At 37.9% G+C, this 20820-nt stretch overlaps 1 protein-coding gene across 1 annotated transcript in view; it reads left to right on the top strand.

Annotated features, from left to right (window-relative positions):
• TTC6 (tetratricopeptide repeat domain 6) overlaps positions 1-20820 on the top strand; it is a 221746-nt gene that overhangs the window by 161071 nt on the left and 39855 nt on the right. Inside the window, 7 exon segments of the mRNA XM_088829482.1 lie at positions 4197-4366; positions 7406-7526; positions 8925-9075; positions 12045-12127; positions 13037-13113; positions 13773-13933; positions 20371-20505. Coding sequence (XP_088685608.1) covers positions 4197-4366; positions 7406-7526; positions 8925-9075; positions 12045-12127; positions 13037-13113; positions 13773-13933; positions 20371-20505 — 898 coding nt within the window.

Here is a 20820-nt window from a genome sequence, read left to right as displayed (position 1 = left end):
ATATGCAGATGACACCACCCTTATGGCAGAAAGTGAAGAAGAACTAAAGAGCCTCTTGATGAAAGTGAAAGAGGAGAGTGAAAAAGTTGGCTTAAAGCTCAACATTCAGAAAACAAAGATCATGGCATCTGGTCCCATCACTTCATAGCAAATAGATGGGGAAAGGATGGGAACAGTGGCTGACTTTATTTTGGGGGCTTCAAAATCACTGCAGATAGTGATTGCAGCCATGAAATTAAAAGACGCTTACTCTTTGGAAGGAAAGTTATGACCACCCTAGACAGCATATTAAAAAGCAGAGACATTTCTTTGTCAACAAAGGTCCATCTAGTCAAGGCTATGGTTTTTCCAGTGGTCATATATGGATGTGAGAGTTGGACTATAAAGAGGGCTGAGTGCAGAAGAATTGATACTTTTTAACTGAGGTGTAAGAAAAGACTATTAAGAGTCCCTTAGACTGCAAGGACGGAGAAGGCAATGGCAAGCCACTCCAGTACTCTTGCCTAGAAAATCCCATGGATGGAGGAGCCTGGTAGGCTGCAGTCCGTGGGGTCGCTGGGGGTCGGACACGACTGAGCGACTTCACTTTCACTTTTGACTTTCACACAATGGAGAAGGAAATGGCAACCCACTCCAGTGTTCTTGCCTGGAGAATCCCAGGGAAGGGGGAGCCTGGTGGGCTTCCGTCTGTGGGGTCACACAGAGTCGGACACGACTGAAGTGACTTAGCAGCAGCAGCAGCAGACTGCAAGGAGAACCAACCAGTCCATCCTAAAGGAAATCAGTCATGAGTGTTCATTGGAAGGACTGATGTTGAAGCTGAAACTCCATAACTTTGGCCATCTGATGCGAAGAGCTGATTCATTTGAAAAGACCCTGATGTTGGGAAAGATTGAGGGCAGGAGGAGAAGGGGACAACAGAGGATGAGATGGTTGGATGGCATCACCAACTCAATGGACATGAGTTTGGGTAAACTCCAGGTAGTTGGTGATGGACAGGGAGGCCTGGTGTGCTGCGGTTTATGGGGTCGCAAAGAGTCAGACACAACTAAGCGATTGAACTGACTAAGATAGTTGAATATAAGTCTGTCTGATGTCTGGATGCCCTCAGGGATGATTTCTATTAATTTATTTTTATACTGTGAATTGGTCATATTTTTCTTTGCATTGCTTGTAATTTTTTGTTGAAAAGTAGTCACTTTGAATATTATAATATAGCATTTTAGGATATCATTTTCATCCATTCATCTTTTAGGGTTTATTGTTGCTGCTTCTTGTCATTCATGTGGTTTGTTTAGTGACTTTTCTGAACAGATTTTTAAAGTGTGTATTCTTTGTTATGTGTGGGTACTTAGGTCTGTATTCTGTTAGCTTGATTGTCAGCTGTGGTTGACAGAGATTTTTGAAATCTCTTGGAACAAACCAACCAATCAAACAAAAGAAGTCTCTCAATCTTTGCAGACTGGCTCTGATGAGGCACTCTTTCAGTGCTTGTCCAGATGCTTGTCCAGACAACTTGAATGACTGAGCTTTGTGTCCTACTTGCACAGAGCCTGAATTAATCAGAGGTGGAGAGCTTAGGGTCTTCGCAGGTCTTTTCTGTGCATGCTTCCTGCCTTGGGTTTGCATGTGACTTTTAGATTTTCTGCAATATGTAGAAACTTTCTAAAGCCCTCACCCCTCTGATATCTCCTTTTCCAGCTTCTTTCATCACAGAGTTTTTGGTTAGTTTGTTGCTTGTCCCTATTGTTATCCCTTGCCTCAAGTGGCACCTGCTAATACATTTGCCTTTAAGTGCTTTTGATAAATACCATCCAGGAAGTCACATCAACCCCCAGAAAGCTCTAAGGCAGTCAAAATAGAGGGAAACATTTGAGCCAGTCTTTCAGTGATCCATCCAGCAGACGGGTCAAAACATACAGCTACAGTTCTTTGAGAATATGATTTGTGTTGTTTCCTCTGGTACTAGTAACCTGCACCAGGAAGGCAGGTGGTTATCTTGAAGGCCACCATGGGTCTGGGAAATTGGGGAGGAAAATACAGGGTGAGTTAGAACACCACAGAGCTCCCTTACCAAAATTCAGCAGTTTTTCCTCCTTTATTAAGCATTTCCCTAGTTGTTCTGTTTTTAATTAGATTTCAGAGTTCCCCAAAATTGATTCTGACAGTTTTTGCCATCTTATTCATAGCTTTTGTGGAAAAGCGGAGTTTTGGAGTTCCTATTCTACCTGTTTTGGTCTACTCCAATCTCGCAACTCTTTTTATCATTGCATCAACTTTAACATTATAACGTTAGTGATAAAATAGTCTTTATTCCTTGAAATTAATGAAAGTGCCTTTGGCTTTTGCCAACAAACATTACAGTTTTAATTTTTGAGCCATTTATTCTTTATTTCAAGGGAATATCTTTTTCTGTTTAAATTTTTTCCTATGATCTATTTATAAGGGTTTCATGGTAAAAGGCCTAATTTTGAAACCTCTTGGCCATCATATATTTTTATATTGAATGATTAAACTATATTGAGTTTTTCTTTTAAATTTAAAAAATGTTTCATCTATATTGACAGTAAAATTGTTCACTGATTTCATATAGTCAGATTTCGATTTCAGGAATTGGCTACTTTCTCAAAATGAATTAAGCCTTTTATCTTTTTCTTTTCTTAGAAGTATGTCCTTTAGGATTGGATAATTTTTGTTCTTTGAAAGTTTGAAATAATTTACTTCTAAAACTATCCCAGCTTGCAGCCATTTGAAGGGAGGGCAAACTTTTTTGAATCTCTTTAAAAATTCTTCCCTTGTTATTGTTCTGTTCTGGTTGTCTGCTTCTTGACTTGAAGGGGATTACTAACAGGAAGGACTTCCCGGGTAGCTCACTGGTAAAGAGTCTGCCTGCAATGCAAGAGATGCAGGAGACACAGGTTCAATTCCTGGGTCGAGGAGATCCCCTTCATCTTTATTATCTGATGATCAAATCTTAGCACTCCAGAGACAGGAATGGGATAAAATAGTAGCCTAGGTGTGATCTGATGAGACTCTTCAATACTGAAAATGAAAGGAGGAACAGATGCGAATGTCAGTGTTTTTGAAGAATTGACAGGACTTAATTCTTCAAACACATTGTAGATGACATCTTACAAAAAATATTGCTAAAGATTTATTCTGTAAGGTTTTAAGTTCAGAATCATATGTAGTCTTAAAAGTTAATTAATATTCTTTAGCAAATAGAAATTATTAAAAATAAATATAAGATTTTATACCTTCATTAGAAGGTACAGAAGACATTTCTTATGTGTGGGGTAAAAAATATTTTGTTCCAGTATAAAATATCCTGAGTCTTGGTGCTTTTGAAAGACCTCTGTTACTGGCTGCACTCTTTATTTCAAATTATCATTGTTTTCCTGTTATAACCTTCTTGAGCATCTCTTTTCCTCTCTCTGGGTTTAACTTCTTCAGAGCAAGCAGCCTAGTAGCTTATTCTTCTGTTTTTCCTTAATTGCCTTTTTTATTTTAGTTCTAAAAGCTGATTTGCTTTACATTTTTAATTGATTGAAGATGAGATTTTCAGAGTTGATCTAGGTCAATGAAAATTTAGGAACTGGAATCAGAAATTAATGGAGATAGAATTCAACTCAAGAAACTGATCTTTAATGCGTGTAGATAGAGAAATCTCCCATTTATTTGGGTGTATCTTTGGTGTTTCATTTATTTTATTGACACACCTCTGTGATAAATACAAGAAATATAATAAATTCATAAGCATGCAATTAATATATAGCATTATTAATATTAGCATTTTATTATATATCAGTTCAGTTCAGTTGCTCAGTTGTGTCCGACTCTCTGCGACCCCATGAATCACAGCACGCCAGGCCTCCCTGTCCATCACCAACTCCCGGAGTCCACTCAGACTCATGTCCATCAAGTCAGTGATGCCATCCAACCATCTCATTCTCTGTCATCCCCTTCTCCTCCCGCCCCCAATCCTTCCCAGCATCAGAGTCTTTTCCAGTGAGTCAACTCTTCTTTATAAAAAGTTTATATCTCTTTTGCTGTTAACATTTTGACTAAACTTTCCTGGGAAGCAAAGGGAAATAACCAATTGTTATTCAAATATAAAATTAGATGTATAGGTTTGCCAAAAAGAGAAAATTTATATTTTTCTGTACATGTTAAAATGAATTTTTCTCTTTTTCTAGGATGTACCGAGGGAGAGCATATTTTAAACGACACTTTTATAAGCAAGCAGTTCAAGATCTTTCTCTTGCCGTTCACTTAGATCCTCATAACTGGTTAGCATTGTATTATAGAGCCTGCTTATTTAGGAAGAGTAACCCTCTTAGAGCGCTACAGGATTACAGTGTTTCAGGTACTTCACCTTCAATGGCACATATATGGGGATTTAATCTGAGGTTCAGCAGCTCACTTTCATGGAGTGGGATACTAATGTGGGATGACTAATGTAATATGTGTATTATTGTATGGTTATATATATACACTAATCTATTTTTATATAGCACATGTATTTGTTTATACTTGTAAGCTATAATAGTTTAGCTAAAAGTGTTTCTAATATTCCCTTTTAGTGTGTGTGATTGTGTGTGTGTTTACATGTGTATAACAGTGACAGAGAATATCATATCAAATAAATCTCTTTCTATATATGAACTTCTGAGGCTATTTCTGGAAATCTAGGCCTATTTCCTAGTCATCTTGCTAAAATGATAGGAACTCCATAGGCCCAGCCAATGGATTTGTCAAATTCGGAGTTTTGTAACCCTTACACTAAAAATGGGAATCCTCGTTAAGAGGACGCCAACAGCTAAAAGTGGCCATTTCCACCTCACTCTGTATCAATACATTCTTGGTCCACAAGTATGTCCAGCATAATTCTGGACAGAGAAAAAGTGCTCAGTAAACAGTGTCCAGCTGAATAAATTAGCCCATCCTGGGTTAATTCCAGCCAGGGTTCAACACTCCAGACATGGCTGTGTTCACCTGGGCGCAGAGGGTTAGAATCCTGACATCCTTAATGAGGCAGAATCTAGAGCTTAAGGAAACCCCTAGACCCTTAGGAAGAGAATAGACAGGTGTTCAGGGAAATCAATAACAGATGATCATTTATTGATATCTCTAAGTCCATCTGATTTCTGAAGTCACCCTTCCCATGAATATGCAAATAAAATAACTCAGAGCCCATCCTATGTGCTAAGAAGAGTCTAGTGTCCTCAATTCTATTGCCAACGATTCCTGGAACTGAGGATTCTTGTTCACTTCTCTTGTAATCTTTGTATCTAATTACTCCTCTCTGATTGATTCTCCATTTTGGCTCATCAGTTCACTTCTCATGGTTACCATCTGTTACTGAATGTTTTAGAGGTCGTTGGATAAAGTTCAGTTCAGTTTAGTCGCTCAGTTGTGTCCGACTCTTTGTGACCCCATGAATCACAGCACGCCAGGCCTCCCTGTCCATCACCAACTCCCGGAGTTCACTCAAACTCATGTCCATAGAGTCGGTGAGGCCATCCAGCCATCTCATTTTCTGTCATCCCCTTCTCCTCCTGCCCCCAATCCTTCCCAGCATCAGAGTCTTTTCCAGTGAGTCAACTCGTCACATGAGGTGGCCAAAGTATTGGAGTTAGCACAGATAAAATTGAAGGTTAAGCACCCTTATTTCTGAAGGGTCATCTGTCAGCCCTGTACATCTGCCATCTGGACAAACCCCTTTCTTCCTGTTCTTCCTAAAGGCCACTTTCTCATATTTCCCCTCTTCTCCATGTCTTGGGCTCCTCCTCCCCTCTTTTCTAGGCTATCACAATAATACAAATCCTTGTCAGTTGATTATTCAGAGCTGACCAACTTTATTTTGGCCTCAGTCCTTTCCTATAGGTTAGCCTAAGGAGTTTTATCTTTCATTAAATGGACCCTCAAGATATTTCTCTAAGCTAATAATAATTTCTAACTTTCATTAGACATTTCACAACTTTATAGGCACTATTCTAAATGTTATATAGGGAGTGTCTCAATTATTCTTCAGAATAATGCTATGGGGTAGGTACTATTATCATCTCCATTTTACTGATGAGAAAACTGATGCACAGAGGGATTAAGTAATTCTAATACATTTTCTTCCCCCAAAGAGAATGTTTCTGTTTTCCAGAGCAACCATCCAAACTGCAGCTAACTTTCTCCTTGTTAGACAGTCATACTGTAAACTGAGCAGTCAAATGACCTTCAAGTGATTACTTAATCTGTATGATCATTGCTTATACTCGGTATACTTCCCAGAATATAGTACTGTGAATATTTGTGTCCCAGACTGTGAACATTATGTATCTTTTTTTTGGGAAAACTTTCCCTTTTTAGCTAGAATGTGCTTGAGAAACTTGGAAGATGTAGATCATATGTTCTGTAAATCTCATCTAATTCACTGAATGTTTTTGAAAGTTGAGGGGGAAACGTGAGATGACCTCTAGACTAACTAGTTGTTCAGTCGCTAAGTCATGTCTGATTCTTTGTGATCCCATGGACAGCACACCAGGCTTCCCTGTCCTTCACTGTCTTCTGGAGTTTGCTCAGACTGCTGCCCATTGAGTCGGTGATGCCATCCAACCATCTAATTCTCTGTGACCCTCTTCTCTTCTGCCTTCAGTCTTTTCCAGCCTCAGGCTCTTTTCCAGTGAGTTGTCTCTTCGCATCAGGTGGCCCAAGTATTGGAGTTTCAGCTTTAGCATCAGTCCTTCCAATGAATATTCAGGGTTGATTTCCTTTAGGATTGACCGACTAGGCTGGTCACTGATGAGGACCACACAGCGGAGTCCTGAGAGGAGATTACTTGTGCCCTATGCTTCTGTTATTTGGGACATGCATTGTCAACTTGCCTGTCTTAACTCCAAGGTCTATATGCACTGGAGTGGTCTCTTTGAGCTGCCTTTCCTGGTTTATGTGTATAAGCCTGGCCTCTGCTGTCTGTCCCAGTCTGGGCTTGTACCTGTTGTTTGGCCAGTAATGGTGCCTTCTTTTATACCTGATAATAACACGCCATCAAGAATAATGGCACCTTTCTGACTGCAGTTCACTGAAGTGAATCAGATTCTAGGTCCATCTTTGACATTGGTTTGCATGGGCGATGTGGACCTTAATCTTTTCATTTGTAGATTACCTGGATTACCACCAGGATGTCTTCCAGCTCTAATGAATTTGTGAACCAGAATAATCACATTGTTATTTATAAACAAATATACTTTTATATGTGAGTACTATTTTTTACTCACCAAGGAATTACACTCATAGATATGTTTTATGTTATATAATGTTAAAAAATAAGAATAATCTGTAGGAAGGAGTATAGGGTACATATAACTCAGATATGTGTAACTCACAACCTGAATATACCTTTATTTTTAAGCTCTCATAAATGATGGCTATGAGAATCTTAGTTGTTTCCTACATCGGGGCATACTCTATGCAGATCTAAAACTTTGGTTGCTAGCAATTTGTGACTTTGAAGCTGTTATTTCTCTAGAAAGGTATGTTTTCTTTTTCATTCTTACTGATTTCACTTTTGTATAAAATTAAGAAAATACCAAAAGTGCAAGAGAAATCTTTTTCCCCTCATCATTAATAACTTTGTAAAAATGAGACAAATATAAAGTCATCCTAGAATTATAATACTACTTCCAAAAATAAGATTACTTCCAAAATAAGGACTGTTCTCAACATCTGTTTGTCTCAGCTGCTTCTGAAAATTTTAGGGATTGAATGGGTTTGAGGGGAGTTTATATTCATGGATAACAAAATCAACCAGTAATTGAGAGCAGTCTGGGGATGACCAGGTTAGAACTTTTTGGAGTTCATGGAAAATTGTCATCAAGTTCCAAAATAATGGCAAAATATTCTGCTTGATATATCATTACAAGGTACAATATATGATTCAATGGAAGGAAATCCTCTGTTTAGAACTTCTGACTGCATTTTGTTTAGTAATTCAAAAGAAAAAAGTGAATACCATTAGAATATAGGTTCAGGAAGAAACAGACTGAAGGTTATATACACTAGTCAGAAAACCAGACTGTAAAAGAAGAATTTAATTAAATAATTCCCCTTCTTTCCAAAGAAGCATTCATTAGAATGGAAGTTGTCAGAAAGGTAACAAATTAGGCCATTTTCGTGCCATCTGACAGACTGCTTACTTAGCTTCTTTGGGGTAAACATGGAACTTGACTTAGGAAGGTCATGGAGCATGCCTCCGTAGTGGCCACAGTGGTTTTCTTTGGGATATTTTTGAGTCAGGAAGAGAAAGAAGTAAGTTTCAGTTGCAGAAAGCCAGAAAGTGGGCAGTAGGCAAAGGGTCAGGACTTCTACAAAGTTGGGCTAAAGATGTGTAGTTTCTTTATTTTGAAATAGAGGCATGGAACACAATTTCTAAAGTTCTGCATTGAAAATTGTTTGATTCTAAGAGAGAAAAACAGTATTTATTTGATATAGAAAAGCAGCTGGGTTAATAACTCTGTGGAGAGGATTTTTAACCGTAAGCCTTGCTGTTTCTTACTGTTCCACACCGTTTCTCAGGGCAAATGTAACATAGACTGAGGCAAAAGCTTTTGAGGAAAACTAAGCTTGTTATTCAAGATAAGTCAAGATTAAGTAAAGAAGAGTGAAGTACTGCTAAGAGTCAAGAAGACTTTAAGAAATCTATTCCTAGGACAAATCCTACAGATGTTTATTCCTTACTAAGGATTTTATAAAGGTGTTTGTAATTTTTAACAGAAAGTAGTTAACTGATTTACTTTGCTTTAGTAAAACCCTGAGAGTGAACCCTTGAATAAATTGCTGCATGTATTTTATTAGGTTCATTTATAATTAGAGAACATTTGGAATAGTTAAAATGTCTAAGAATATTTTGCTTTGTCATTTTTTTTTTAAAGAACCATTACTTTGGCCCATATAAATATTGGCCTCATATATCTGCTACATCTGGATAACTACACTGAAGCCATTTCCTATTTTTCTGAGGCTATTAGACATGATCCTATGTATGTTCAAAGCTATATTTGTCGAGCAGAAGCCTATAGTAAGGTATATAAAGTTTGAGATGCTTGATGTTTTAAAAAAAGTTTTAATTTTCTGAGTAGTTGTTCAATAGTATAATTTAAAATATATGTATGTATTCTTTTTCAGCTAATTACAGAGCCTAGTACATTTATAAGCAATGCATATTAGGTATTAAATAGATTCAGTTAATTAGAATTGCCCACTTATAAAGCCTCTCCTGATGAGGTGTGAATTTCTCTTTCATTTTCTTTTAAATAATGCCTTTTTTTTAATTACAAATGCAATATATATATGTAATATATGTATGCAAATAAGAATGAAAACCATCCACAATCTTATTCTCTAGAATGGGATCTGTGCTGGATGGGATCCAAATCATTCACATTTTCCTTTAAAATTGGTTTAAATTTTATAAGTTATTTAAATTAAAAAACTAATGTATGCTTAGTGTAAAATTCAAACAATGCAGTAAATAATAAAAGTTCTTCCTGACTACAACCAAATTTGACTTTCCAGAGATATACAGTGTTAGCTGGTTGTGTCTACTTTTCAAAGCAGATATTCCTTTCTACTGTTCTACCACTAACCACCCTGTCCAAGATACTGTCATTTCTCACTGGTTATTGCAATAGCCTCCTGGTCTTGCTGCGTCTGTTCTTTATTCCTTTTTGATGGATTTTCAAAACAACAGCATAATGATCCTGTTAAAACATAAATCAGATTATTTTACTTTTTTGCCTGCAACCCTTCAATAGCTTCCCTTGTGTGCTCAGCATAAAAGTCAAATATCCTGCAAAAGCCAAAGGTCTGCACGAGTTCAAGTGACCTGGCTTCTTGTTACTTTGTGGCCCTTATCTCCTCCAAGTCCTCTCCTCACATAGGTTTCAGTCAAGATAGGCTGTTATGCTATGGAAAAACAACAACAGGCAAAACTTCAAAGTCACCATCTTAAAATAATCAGTTTATTTCTTGTCCACACTACATGTCCTTTGGGAGTTTGCTAGAGGTTCTGTTCTCATTGTCAACATCTCAGAACCCAGTGTGACTAGAGTCCCACTCAAAAGTCCTTACCTTCCCGATGGTGGAGGTGGATGACCCTGTCGCCATTTTGGTATTATCCCCAGGGAGAGTTTTCTTCTGATCCCTTTGGGAAGGGATGGGGATGGAGTGTGGCCCTTTTGTGTCACTCCCTGTAGATGGAGCTGAGGCCTTATGCAGAAGTTTCCTCCGAGCATACTTAGAAACCAAAGCACTAGCATATACCGAGGTTTAAGGACATATATCGGAGAAGGCAATGGCAACCCACTCCAGTACTCTTGCCTGGAAAATCTCATGGGCGAAGGAGCCTGATAGGCTGCAGTCCATGGGGTTGCTAGGAGTCGGACACGACTGAGCGACTTCACTTTCACTTTTCACTTTCATGCATTGGAGAAGGAAATGGCAACCCACTCCATTGTTCTTGCCTGGAGAATCCCAGGCACGGGGGAGCCTGGTGGGCTTCCATTTATGGGGTCGCACAGAGTCGGACACGACTGAAGCAACTTAGCAGCAGCAGCAGCAGGGACATATATTCAAAGACTCATTGTTGCGAGGGGGCAAATATCTCTTCACAGTAATGGCTGAGTAAATTACATTGTATTCACACTCTAGAGCATTATGTAATCAATAAAAAGAATAATTAGAACTATACCAGCTGATTTGGAGGGATTTCCGAGATACTCTAGAGCAAGATTTGTATAAAGTGTGTACAATATGGTCCCATGTAGATGAAACAGTGACAAACCAAACCCTGTGTATGTATATAGAAGAATACCTTTGCCTACAGTGTGGATTCAGCCTTGAGGGTAAATCTAATTTCATGCTGCCTGGCGAAGTTCAATCCCAGGAAAGTTTGTAAAGACCAGAGAATGAGCCTCCATCATTCCCAGTCAAGATTTACTGAGTGCATAGATATGTCCATTGTTGGAACCAGGGGGAGCAATGCAAAAATATGATGAGGTGGTTTATTAATTACACCAACCTGGTCAGTCAGTGTGAGAAGCAGCAGGCCAGAATTTGCAGTTAAACACATCTCCAACTCCTTCCTTTTGAATTTCCTCTTTGGATGTGACCCACTCTGTATGTCTGCTTTCATGTCCAAATAAATTTTGATCAACATGTCAGCATAGTAAGAGGAGTCATTTGTGGCCCCAGGTTCATTTTGCTGGCATCTGTTTAGTTCCTCCTTTTGTAACATACCTAATGCTGGGAAAGATTGAGGGCAGGAGGAGAAGGGGATGACAGAGGATGAGACGGTTGGATGGCATCACCGACTCAATGGACATGAGTTTGGGTAAACTCTGGGAGTTGGTAATGGACAGGGAGGCCTGGAGTGCTGCGGTTCATGGGGTTGCAAAGAGTCGGACACAACTGAGCAACTGAACTGAACTGAATGTTGTAAAAATTTGCGCAAATCCAGATTATGCTATGTAAGCTGTATTAAGATAAGAATCAATGTTTACTTTTCATTGTATATTGATGTTAAAACATTTCTTTTTCATCATTGTTGTATTTTGTTTTACTCATTCATTTTACCCTTTAAGTGCAAGCTTGTTTTTCCTCTTATTTTTAAGTGGAATTGACTTTTTATTTTACCTTCCTTTGTGATCTAGTTTATTAACATGAGTAATGTTTGGTGTAAAAGATGCTATGGTTGAGGGAGAAAAACTGAAAAACTAGACAAAAAGCTAAATAAAAGGAACTAGAATACATGATATAATCATATTTATCTAAAACTATGTATTTGTGGGTCTGTGTAATCATTCTTCAAACTTAAAGATAATTTAAAAAACCAGAAGACTTAGCATCTTTTTGTTTTTTTTTTACTTCACTGTATCCCACATTCATTGAGGAATTCCTGCACAATTTCTGTATTGAAGAATGGAAGGAAATAAATATCAGAAAGGAAGCAATTAGTATTACTATGAGCTAAATTTCTATTTATCAATCAACAGTTGCACAAACTAAAAAAGGCAGTAAGAGAGTTATCTTATGCTATCCACCTTCAGCCAGATGGAATCCAATTATATATAATAAGGTATGAGCATAGAAATAGAATTCTTCTTGGGATAACAGAATCTGAGCTAGCTGTTGGAATCCTTAGTTCTTTCTTGATCCTCCTGACCTCTTTGTTTTACATTTAATCTTCCAGAAATGGCCATCTCCCAAGCAACAAATCAAATATAGTTACTGTTTTCGTTAAATTTTAAGATAATTTATGCAATAACCAGATCTTTCCCTTTGTTCTATCCTTGTTTCAAAACACAACTATCTCCTGTTTAAGTTCTTTGAGGCCTCTCTAGATTACTGGTTAGATAGTTACCCCAGATCTCATGAAAGTGAGGCAATATATTTTGATTGTGTCTGCAGAGGTACTAAGTATAAACCTCGGATAATTCGGGGAAAACAAAACACGATACTTTGAACTGTATTTCAGATCCAGTAGAGTTTGCTATGAAAGGACCCGTTGCAAATTATGAGTTATCACTACCAAAAATATAATTACTAACATGGGAAATGGATTTTCAGATGTGGGAAAATGGACTGGAACAGTGCTTTCTGATAAGAGCTTGCTTTGTGTTTTAACTCTTGAACCACATTTTAACAATTTATGTATATACTTCTCCCTTTTTATGTCCCCTTGACCTGTGTTTAGCTTTAAAATTTCTCAACAGCAGAGTGTAACATTTTAAATACTGATAATTAAAAAAAGACTTGAGTATTTTCCTTTCAGCTTCACATTTGCTAAATTGTTTTGTTCACACATCTCCATGCTAATTGGCTTACTTAGACTTACACAAATATTCATAAATTTCACATTGTTTTTGTCATATATATGTATGTGTGAATAAACGTAATTTAAGATCTTAAGTAATATAAAAATCTTTATTTTAGAAAAATACAGATTATTTTTAACTGCTTAGATTAAGAGTGTTATTTCTTCCAGAGGACAGTATCTTCTTAGGATGAGATGCTATGATCTTGCAAAGTTCACTATTTATCAAGTAGCAGAAATGAACAAAGGTAAATATGATCAATGCAAAATTATAACATTGCCTTAATTTTAAAATACTTCTTTAATCTTTTTATACTATTTGCTATAGCTATGTATAGCTAGCACGAAGAGTTCACTTGAAAGTCAGAGTTGGATTTTGAAACTTTAAAACATCAATTTTGCATGTATATAATCAGTTTGTAAAATGCCTCATAACCTGGTGAATTTTGTGAGGGATTATTATGTGTGTGTGTGTGTGTGTGTGTGTGTTTGTGCTCAGTCATGTTTGATTCTTTGTGACCCATGAACTGTAGCCCATCAGGCTTCTCTGTTCATGGAATTTTCTGGGTAAGAAAACTGGAATGGGTGCCATTTCCTACTCCAGGGGATCTTTCTGTCCCAGGGATCGAATCCACATCTCTTGTGTCTCATGCATTGGCAGGTGGATTCTTTACCACGTGGAAAGCCCTGAGATTACTACAGGTTATATCAAGCTTACACTATTATTTTTTTGTTTGTAATTGGAATGTCTTATTGTTTGTTGATAATAAATAGATTTTAGTATCATATTGATTTATTAAATTCATATTGTAAAAACAGAGTATTGAATTGCTCGACTGCCTAAAAACAATTATATTGAAGTCTAGACACTTGGCGAAGTTATTGATAAACTTTCTTTTCCTTTCAGGTCTCATTGAGTTGAGTCCTATACAGCAAGCACTCATTTATTCTTTTTGTGAGAACCATGACAAGGCCCTTCAGGTCTTGGATGGGATCACATTGAGTAAGCCTGATGTCCTCATGTATTCTCTATTAGCAAAAGCTCAAATGAAGGCCAAGAGAAACAAGGTGAAAAATGTTTCAGTAACGTTTACTAAACCTGTTAATGAAAATTTTATATTGTGCTTAGAATTGCAGCTTACATGTACGTTTTTTAACAAAACTAAATCATGCCATTCATTTGAGGATTCTTCTGTTAATTAACATTTAGGTTATTCCCTTTTATTTATTTATTTTTTTTGCTTAAGAGTAAGGTTGCTATAAGCATTCTTTTCCATGTCCTCTGTTAACATTGCTGGAACATAGAAGATGTAAATGGCCATCGTTCCATAGGCTTGTACCAATTTTTTCTTGCACCTGTGGTGTATGAGTATTATTGCTTATCTCCATCCTATGATAAGTGGGTATTGTCAACTTTATTTTTGTCAATTTGGTGCATAAAAACGTCTCATTGTGGTCTTAATTCACATTTTTCAGTTTGAGCGAAAGTTGAGGCATCATTTTATAGGTTAATAGCTGCTCACATTTCCTGTTCTGTCCATTTCCTGTACACATTTTTGTTTGTCTTGTTCATAATGATTTTTGGCATTGAAAAAATAAGTTCTGTGTATTAATCCTTGGTTGGTGAATGTATGTCATATATTCTCTTAAAATTTGTGCCTGCTTTTTAAATTTTCTTTATGATGTCTTTTAATGAGCAGAGGGTCTTAATCTTAATGTAGTTGACTATATCTACTTTTTGTTTCATTGTCACACCCTTAAAAAATTTCCTGGTGGTCCAGTGGCTAAGACTCTGTGCTCCCAATGCAGAGGGCCTCGGTTCAATTCCTGGTCAGCTAACTAGATCCCACATGCCACAGCCTGACACAGTCAAATAAATAAATAAAAAATATTTTTAAAATTTCTTGTTTAAAAATCCCTTTCTACACCAGGGTCATAAGATATTTCCCAATATTTTCTTCTAAGTGTTTAAAAGTTTTGCTTTTCAAATTTAAGATCTCAGTTCAGTTCAGTCACTCAGTTTTGTGAGACCCCATGGACTGCAGCACTCCAGGCTTCCATGTCCCTCACCAACTCCTGGAGGATGCTCAAACTCATGTCCAACAAATTGGTGATGCCATTCAATCATCTCATCCTCTGTTGTCCCCTTCTCCTCCTGCCTTCAATCTTTGCCAGCATCAGGGTCTTTTCTAATGAGTCAGTTCTTCGCATTAGGTGGCCAAAATATTGGAGTTTCAGCTTCAGCATCAGTCCTTCCAATGGATATTCAGGACTGATTTCCTTTAAGGATTGACTGGTTTGATCTCCTTGCAGTCCAAGGGATTCTCAAGAGTCTTCTCAAACACCATAGTTCGAAAGTGTCAAATCTTTGACATTCAGCTTTCCTTATAATCCAACTCTCACATCCATACATGACTACTGGAAAAGCCATAGCTATGACTAAAAAGACCTTTGTTGGCAAAGTAATGTCTCTGCTCTTTAATATTCTGTCTAGGATGTTCATAGCTTTTCTTCCAAGGAGTAAGCGTCTTTGAATTTCATGGCTGCAGTCACCATCCACAGTGATTTTGGAGCCCAAAAAAATAAAGTCTGACACTGTTTCCATTGTTTCCCCATCTAGTTGCTATGAAGTGATGGGACCAGATGCTATCATCTTAGTTTTCTGAATGTTGAGCTTTAAGCCAACTTTTTCACTCTCCTCTTTCACTTTCATCAAGAGGCTCTTTAGTTCTTCACTTTCTGCCATAAGGGTGGTGTCATCTGCATATCTGAGGTTATTGATATTTCTCCCAATAGTCTTGATTGCAGCTTCTGCTTCATCCAGACTGGGCATTTCACATGATGTGCTCTGCATATAAGTTAAATAAGCAGGGTGACAATATACAGCCTTGACGTACTCCTTTTCCTATTTCGAGCTAGTCTGTTGTTCCATGTCCAGTTCTAACTGTTGCTTCCTGACCTACATCCAGGTTTTTCCAGAGGCAGGTCAGGTGGTCTGGTATTCCCATCTCTTGAAGAATTTTCCACAGTTTATTGTGATCCACTCAGTCAAAGGCTTTGGCATAGTCAATAAAGCAGAAATAGATGTTTTTCTGGAACTCTCTTGCTTTTTCGATGATCCAGTGGATGTTGGCAATTTGATCTCTGGTTCCTCTGCCTTTTCTAAAACCAGCTTGAACATCTGGAAGTTCATGGTTCACATATTGCTGAAGGCTGGCTTGGAGAATTTTGAGCATGACTTGACTAGCGTGTGAGATGAGTGCAATTGTGCGGTAGTTTGAGCATTCTTTGGCATTGCCTTTCTTTGGGATTGGAGTAAAAACTGACCTTTCCAGTCCTGTGGCCACTGCTGAGTTTTCCAAATTTGCTGGCATATTGAGTGCAGCACTTTCACAGCATCATCTTTTAGGATATGAAAAAGCTCAACTGGAATTCCAAACCTCCACTAGCTTTGTTCGTAGTGATGCTTCCTAAGGCTCACTTGAAATCACATTCCAGGATGTCTGGCTCTAGGTGAGTGATCACACCATCGTGATTATCTTGGTCGTGAAGATCTTTTTTGTACAGTTCTTCTGTGTATTTTTGCCACCTCTTCTTAATATCTTCTGCTTCTGTCCATACCATTTCTGTCCTTTATTGAGCCCATCTTTGCATGAAATGTTACCTTGGTATCTAATTTTCTTGAAGAGATGTCTAGTTTCGCATTGTATTGTTTTCCTCTATTTCTTTGCATTGATCATTGAGGAAGGCTTTCTTATATCTCCTTGCTAATCTTTGGAACTGTGCATTCAGATGCTTATATCTTTCCTTTTCTCCTTTGCCTTTCACTTCTCTTCTTTTCTCATCTATTTTTAAGGCCTCCTCAGACAACCATTTTGCCTTTTTGCATTTCTTTTTCTTGGGGTTGGTCTTGATCACTGCCTCCTGTACAATGTCATGAACCTCCGTCCATAGTTCTTCAGGGACTCTGTCTATCAGATCTAATCCCTTGACTCTATTTGTCACTTCCACTGTATAATCATAAGGGATTTGATTTAGGTTATACTTGAATGGTCTAATGGTTTTCCCAACTTTCTTCAATTTAAGTCTGAATTTGGCAATAAGGAGTTCATGATCTGAGCCACAGTCTAGCTCCCGGTCTTGTTTTTGCTGACTGTATAGAGCTTCTCCATCTTTGGCTGCAAAGAATATAATCAATCTGATATCGGTATTGACCATCTGGTGATGTTCCTATGTAGAGTCTTCTCTTGTGTTTTTGGAAGAGGGTGTTTGCTATGACCAGTGCGTTCTCTTGGCAAAACTCTGCTAGCCTTTTCCGTGCTTCATTTTGTACTCCAAGACCAAATTTCCTGTTACTCCCGGTATCTCTTGACTTCCTACTTCTGCATTCCAGTCCCCTATGATGAAAAGGATATCTTTTTTGGGCGTTAGTTCTAAAAGGTCTTGTAGGTCTTCATAGAACCATTCAACTTCAGCTTCTTCAGCATTACTGGTTGGGGCATAGACTTGGATTACTGTGATATTGAATGGTTTGCCTTGGAAACGAACAGAGATCATTCTGTCGTTTCTGAGATTGCATCCAAGTACTGCATTTTGGACTCTTGTTGACTATGATGGCTACTCCATTTCTACTAAAGGAATCTTGGCCACAATAGTAGATGTAATGGTCCTCTGAGTTAAATTCGACCATTCTAGTCCATTTTAGTTCACTGATCCCTAGAATGTCGACGTTCACTCTTGCCATCTCCGGTTTTACCACTTCCCATTTACCGTGATTCATGGACCTATTGTTCCAGGTTCCTATGCAATATTGTTTTTTACAGCATCGGACTTTACTTCTATGACCGGAGGGCATTGTTTTTGCTTGGCTCCATCTCTTCATTCTTTCTGGAGTTATTTCTCCACTCTTCTCCAGTAGCATATTCAGCACCTACTGACCTGGGGAGTTCATCTTCCAGTGTCCTATCTTTTTGCCTTTTCATACTGTTCATGGGGTTCTCAAGGCAAGAATACTGAAATGTTTTGCCATTCCCCTCTCCAGCTTAAGATCTCTCTCTACCTTAAATAGATATTTTTGAATGTGAGATATTGATAAAATTTCAATTTTCCCCATATGGATACTGAGATGTTCCAGTATCATTTACTGAAGTGTTCTCAATCAAAGATTTAAGTAGTGCATCTGTCCTGTTGTAGCTTTTCATGTATGTGTGGGACTGATTTTGGGCTCTCTATTCTGTTCCTTTGGTCAATATTTCTACCCCTGATTTAATAATATAGTGTCTTAATTACTATTGCTTTATTGTAATTCTTGACATCTGATAGAGCAAGTCATCACACCATATTTTTTCTAGGAAATCCCTAGCTATTTTTCAGCCTTTACTCTTCCATACACATTTTAAATTCAGTTTGTCGAGAGTCATTAAAAACCCTAGTGGGAACCTGCTGTATAGCACAGGGAGCTCAGCTCAGTGCTCCAAAATGACCCAGATGGGTGGGATAGGGGTGGGAGGGAAGTCGGTCCAAGAGGGAAGGGATATATGTATACATATAGCTGATTCACTCCTTTGTACAACAGAAACTATTTTAGATATCTATGCTTAGTCATTCAGTTGTGTCTGACTTTTTGTGATCACATGAACTGTAGCCCTCCAGGCTCCTGTCTGTGGGATTTTCCAGGCAAGAATACTTTAGTGGGTTACCACTATGCCTCAATAAAAACAACAGCAACAAGAAATCCTGCTGGAAATTTGACTGAATTGCATTGACTCTCTAGGTTGTTTTAGGGATAATTGACACCTTTATGATATTGAATTCCTTCTTGGGAATAACCCTACATTTCCTTTAACCTCCCTACCTCCCTGACATTGCTCTGCTAGAAATCTGAGGTCACTTTTGTTTGCCCTTTGTACCAAATCAATAGTTATGTTCTCTTGGTTCTACTTTCTAAATATATCTCTCAAATTCACTTTTCCCTTTCTCTATTTCTCTGGTCATTAGTCCTAATTCAGAACATATTTTTAGTTTGCTTGACTTAATATAATAGTCTTATAACTCTTCAAAGTTTTTATCCCCATGGCCACCAGAGTATTGTGTGTAGAATGTAAATATGCCTTCCCTGCAAACCTCAAAAGGACGACCACTACTTTCTATAGTAGTGAAGGAAAGAGAGGTGGGACATCAGCTGAAGGAGAAAGCAGGAGGAAGTGAAGATGCTTTCATTTTAAAATAAATGTGATGGAAGACTGTAGGGAGTCAAGGAGACAATGAAGGGGCAGAGATCCAGAAGTGGAAGGAACTAGCAGACTTCTGTGGGGATGGAGTTGGGGTCAAAGGCACAGCTTAAGGAGTTAACTCTGAGAAGAAGAAAGGAAACCATCCAAAGACAGGAGAGAAAGAGATGGAAATGTAGAAGATAGGGAGACTTTGAAAATTAAAAAGGAGGGAAACTGAGAAGTTGATTGGTGTCTTTTCTGTAGCGTGGTCTTGCCTTTAATGTTGAAAGTGAAAATCTCTCAGTCATTGTCCGACTCTTTATGACCCCATGAACTGTACAGTCCATGGAATTCTCCAGGCCGGAATACTGGAGTGGATAGCTGTTCCCTTCTCCAGGGGATCTTCCCAACCCAGGGATTGAACCCAGGTCTTCCCTCATTGCAGGCAGATTCTTTACCAGCTGAGCTGCTGAATGTTGAGATGGACTGTAAATATGTGGCGGAAACCAAGGGTGGGCACAAAGGACACCACATGTCCAAGTTAAACCTCATTGTTTCTTTAGCAATTTCATGTAATTACGTGGGCTAAAGAGTCATAAGCATCTGCATTTCTATATAGATTAATACACAGAGTCACTAATTATGAAAAGCTGTCTTTATCTGGAAAATTGAAATTTTTTCATTAATGAATTTCAACTCTTTTGGCGGAATGGTTTAAATGGGTAATTTTTGATGTTAGTTTATTCTCTCATGTCAATGGAACCCCCTTGAGAGCACAGCAGAACAAAATAAAGGGTGATTAAAACCGCCTCAGAGATTGTCAGTAGAGAACTTTTACTACGTAACAGCTGGCCAGCATTCCCTTCAGGAGACTTACTAGGCAACTGGTCATAAACTGGTCTATAAATTAAAGTCTGATTGAAGACTATGAGAAAATACCCTTTAGAATTTAGAAATTAGTCTTGTATGGCTCTATTTCATAGATTAAACTCATATAAATTTTCACAAAAAAAAGAAAAGAATTTAGAAATTACAATTCCAAAAGTCCATTTGTGTAAGCCTACTTATATACCTGCTTATAGGCCAGGCACGCGGGTAGGTCAGACTCTCTGCCTGGGTCCTCTCTCGCCGAGCGCTGACAAGATCTCTGTCTTTACCAGATCTGTGTGTCCTCATGTGAAATGACAGTAAGGCTGTGTACTCAGGATTCCCTTTACTATGTAGGCTGTCATGTTAAATAAATATAGAGAAACATTACCTTCCCTCACTCTCTCTTTTTTAAAATCATTATAGGAAGCCATGAGGATGTTTAAAAAGGCGTTGGATCTCATTTCTTATTCTGATAAAGGACTGAGTCCCTTAGCAGTTTCATCAGACTGTCTGTATCACTTGGGTCTTTGTTACATGGAGGAAGGCAGCTTACAACTGGTACTTTGTGTATTTAGGCACATAAGTTTTTCATGGTTTTAGAAATTGTTTCCTTACATTCAGTTCCATTTCCAAAGGCCACCTAAGCAGTGAGGGACTAGACCAAAGCTTCTGGTAAAGCTTGGCTTGCTATAGTCAGTCTGCACACTGTAAAAGCTACTACGTTGTTTTATTTATTCAACACATTTTATTAATGCTTGTTTGTCGACAGTATTTTAAAGACTAATGCGTGTTTCCCACCACAACAATAAATCTAACTGTAAGAAATTATTATAGCAAAATAATTTTATCACTTAGTATAAATTTCCTTATCAC

Source organism: Moschus berezovskii, chromosome 21 (genome assembly GCF_049115385.1).
Source record: "Moschus berezovskii isolate FMDL1 chromosome 21, NW_MosBer_1.0, whole genome shotgun sequence".
NCBI classification, from domain to species: Eukaryota; Metazoa; Chordata; class Mammalia; order Artiodactyla; family Moschidae; genus Moschus; species Moschus berezovskii.
Note: the sequence above shows the minus strand (reverse complement) of the source record. Positions and strands in the feature narration are given on the sequence as shown.